Here is a 2,663-nt window from a genome sequence, read left to right on the forward strand (position 1 = left end):
AAAGAAGGGTGGTGTATTTTTAATTCTAATAGTTGACGTTTGTGATCAGGTTGAAGTGAGAGCCAGAGATACCAAATGGTCACAGTGACTATAAAATTGAATTTGAAACAGGATAAAGTTTCAATTTTGCTATTAATTGCATCAAATTTGGAAACTAAACTCTAACAAACAATGATATATATAACTGAGATAATTACATTTTATTTTAAATGGTAATCACAATTAAATCTTTATGCTAGAGCCCTGATAGATACCTTCACAAAACTAGCTCACATACTTCAGAGGACATGATTTTTCTGTTAATTCCTCACTCTAATTAATAGAAACAGAAACAAAATTACAGTTGCTCCTCCTCTATAGAAATTTACCATGTAATAAATTATACTTCCTGAACAATAAGGTTTTGTTTAGGAGTATTACATTTAAAAAATAAAAATGAGAAAAATTATGATGAAGAAGAGTAGTATCCCAGGGCACCCAACAATATGAAAAAAACACAATTCAGTTAAATAGGATGATAAATGATTATTCAGTTTCATCCCATTATTCCACAAACTGCTGTAAAAAGAAGATAATATCTCTCTTGCTGACAATCATCTGAAAGTAATAAACAACTCAATAAGTCCCTGCTGTGCACTTTCAAAAGGAAAAATACTGGGAAAAGTATTATGCTCTTGCATTATTAAAATAACTTACTATGGCAGGAGAAGTTCCTGTTAGGGAGCTCTACTTTCTCATGGATCCCAGGACTCACGCTGAGCATTCCCCCATCCATAGTAGGGCTGGTGAAACCATTCACTTGACTCGTGTCCCTGGAGATGCTGTTAATGCGGGTTGGGATAGGTTCAAACGAAGGATCCAGCTCCAAGATCAGCCTGTTCAGCTGCTCAATTGACTGATCAATATCCAGTGTAGGGGATGATGTCAAGCATTCTGCATTCAAGCCCAGCTCCAGACCATTTGTATCTTTCTCCACTACTAATCTTGATTTAAAAGTCTCATTTACAGGGTGCTCTGTCACTCCACTGGGACCTGGCACAGTCCCTAATCCCCTCTGCACAGCATCTCTGCTGCTGGACCCCCGGGCCGGGGTGTCTGGGACTCTGTGTGGGCTTTGCACACCGCCTGAGCCCTCTACAGAGCTAGGAATACCAAGCCTCATTTCACTCTCTGGGGTATAGTTGTACTGGTGAGCAGTGACCATTTGCTGTTGGCGCACCCAGGTCTGAGTTGAGTAGCTGCTTCGGCCATAAACCTGAGGCTGGCCAGTGACAGGAGGATTCCTTTGCAGCTGCTGGGATTGCTTTGGTTCACTGCTTCCAAACGATCTCTCATACAGGGGGTCCACACCTATTCCCAAATCAGGGGCCAGGGTAGTGGGGTGGTCCTCCCCTGTATTGCTCCCAAACCCATCTGACAACAGTGAATTCTGGCTGCTCTTGTGGCAGTTGAAGTTTCCCAGGTGGGCAGAGTGCTGCCCCTCAGAGGAGGACAGAGTCCCAATGCTGTCTACACTGTGAAGATCATGGTTGGGCATCTCATCATCGAGAATGTCCGTCTCCCGATCCTTGAGCTTGGAGACTCCGTTTACATGGATCTGAGCTGGCACTATGTGATGAGTCCCACTGTACTTGCTTTGGGCATCAGTCATATCCTTGAGGGGACTGACCACGCTTCCCAGGCCAAAGCCACTAAGGAGTTGGTCCAGCTCTGCTTTCTCTTGTGGGCTCAAAACCCGTTTAGTTCCTGATGCAAGACGCTCCTCAGTCTTGTCTGTCCGGATGGAAGCTGTTGAGTGTCCTGAATCACTGCTGACAGACAGTGTATGATCACTGTGATCAGGACTGCTGATCGTTGGGATGCCCTGGGCTCCAGTTGGGACACTGGTATCTGAGGAGCTCTTTTTTCTCACTTTAGCATAAAGACTGCCATCAATGGGACCCTGAGTATGTAACACTGCAAAAGGAGAAATGAACAGACAGGGAGAGAAAAAAGGCACAGCATTAGACAGAAGGTCTGAATGTCACTGCATTACACTGCTGAAGTACATCTGACAGCACACACATTCATCTCCTTTGTAAACCCAATACATATTTTTTTAATCTGAACATTTCAATTTGTAGCACCAGGTCTTGATAAAAAAAAAACCATTATGTGGTAGGAGAAAGGGGAAAAAACATCAATCTGCATGACCTCATGGCAACATACAATTCTCTTCCTCTACTTCTTTCTAGGGGTGAGATTGTGGATGGTCTGTTTCAAGGCCACTGTCCATGCTAGCTAAAAGTATCAAACTGTTCAAGTGCCTGAAATGTGAAAGATGACTACTATATATTTCACTGAGACTGAACAAGAGCTACTGGAAGTTTAAGTGACACTTTTAGCATAATATTTCCACTTCATATGTTATCATGCATCTCCTTTGGTCAACTCCTAGCATGGGCAACTTGTAGCACCCCCTGCGACCAGTCCCACCGACCTGGGGGGGGAGCTGCAATGGCCAATCACTGCAGCTGCTTCTGGGAGCGGCTGCAGCAATCGGCCGGCGCTTGCAGTGGGGGCGCCGGCACTCCTGCCTGCCCTCCCCGCCCACTGCCTAAGCGGTGAGTGTGGCCAGTCAGGGGGTGCACCAGTGCTCTCAGGGGGTGCACATGCACCCCCTA

General features: G+C 45.1%; 1 protein-coding gene across 5 annotated transcripts in view; it reads right to left on the bottom strand.

Annotated features, from left to right (window-relative positions):
* Positions 1-2,663, bottom strand: part of TNS3 (tensin 3) — a 364,194-nt gene that overhangs the window by 159,994 nt on the left and 201,537 nt on the right. For all 5 annotated transcript variants that reach the window (XM_019509126.1, XM_019509125.1, XM_019509129.1 and 2 more), the window contains one exon: positions 697-1,956. In XM_019509126.1, coding sequence (XP_019364671.1) covers positions 697-1,956 — 1,260 coding nt within the window. The remainder of the gene's footprint in view (positions 1-696; positions 1,957-2,663) is intronic.

The sequence above is a fragment of the Gavialis gangeticus genome, unplaced genomic scaffold, assembly GCF_001723915.1.
Source record: "Gavialis gangeticus isolate Ggan-Ray unplaced genomic scaffold, GavGan_comp1, whole genome shotgun sequence".
NCBI lineage: Eukaryota > Metazoa > Chordata > Crocodylia > Gavialidae > Gavialis > Gavialis gangeticus.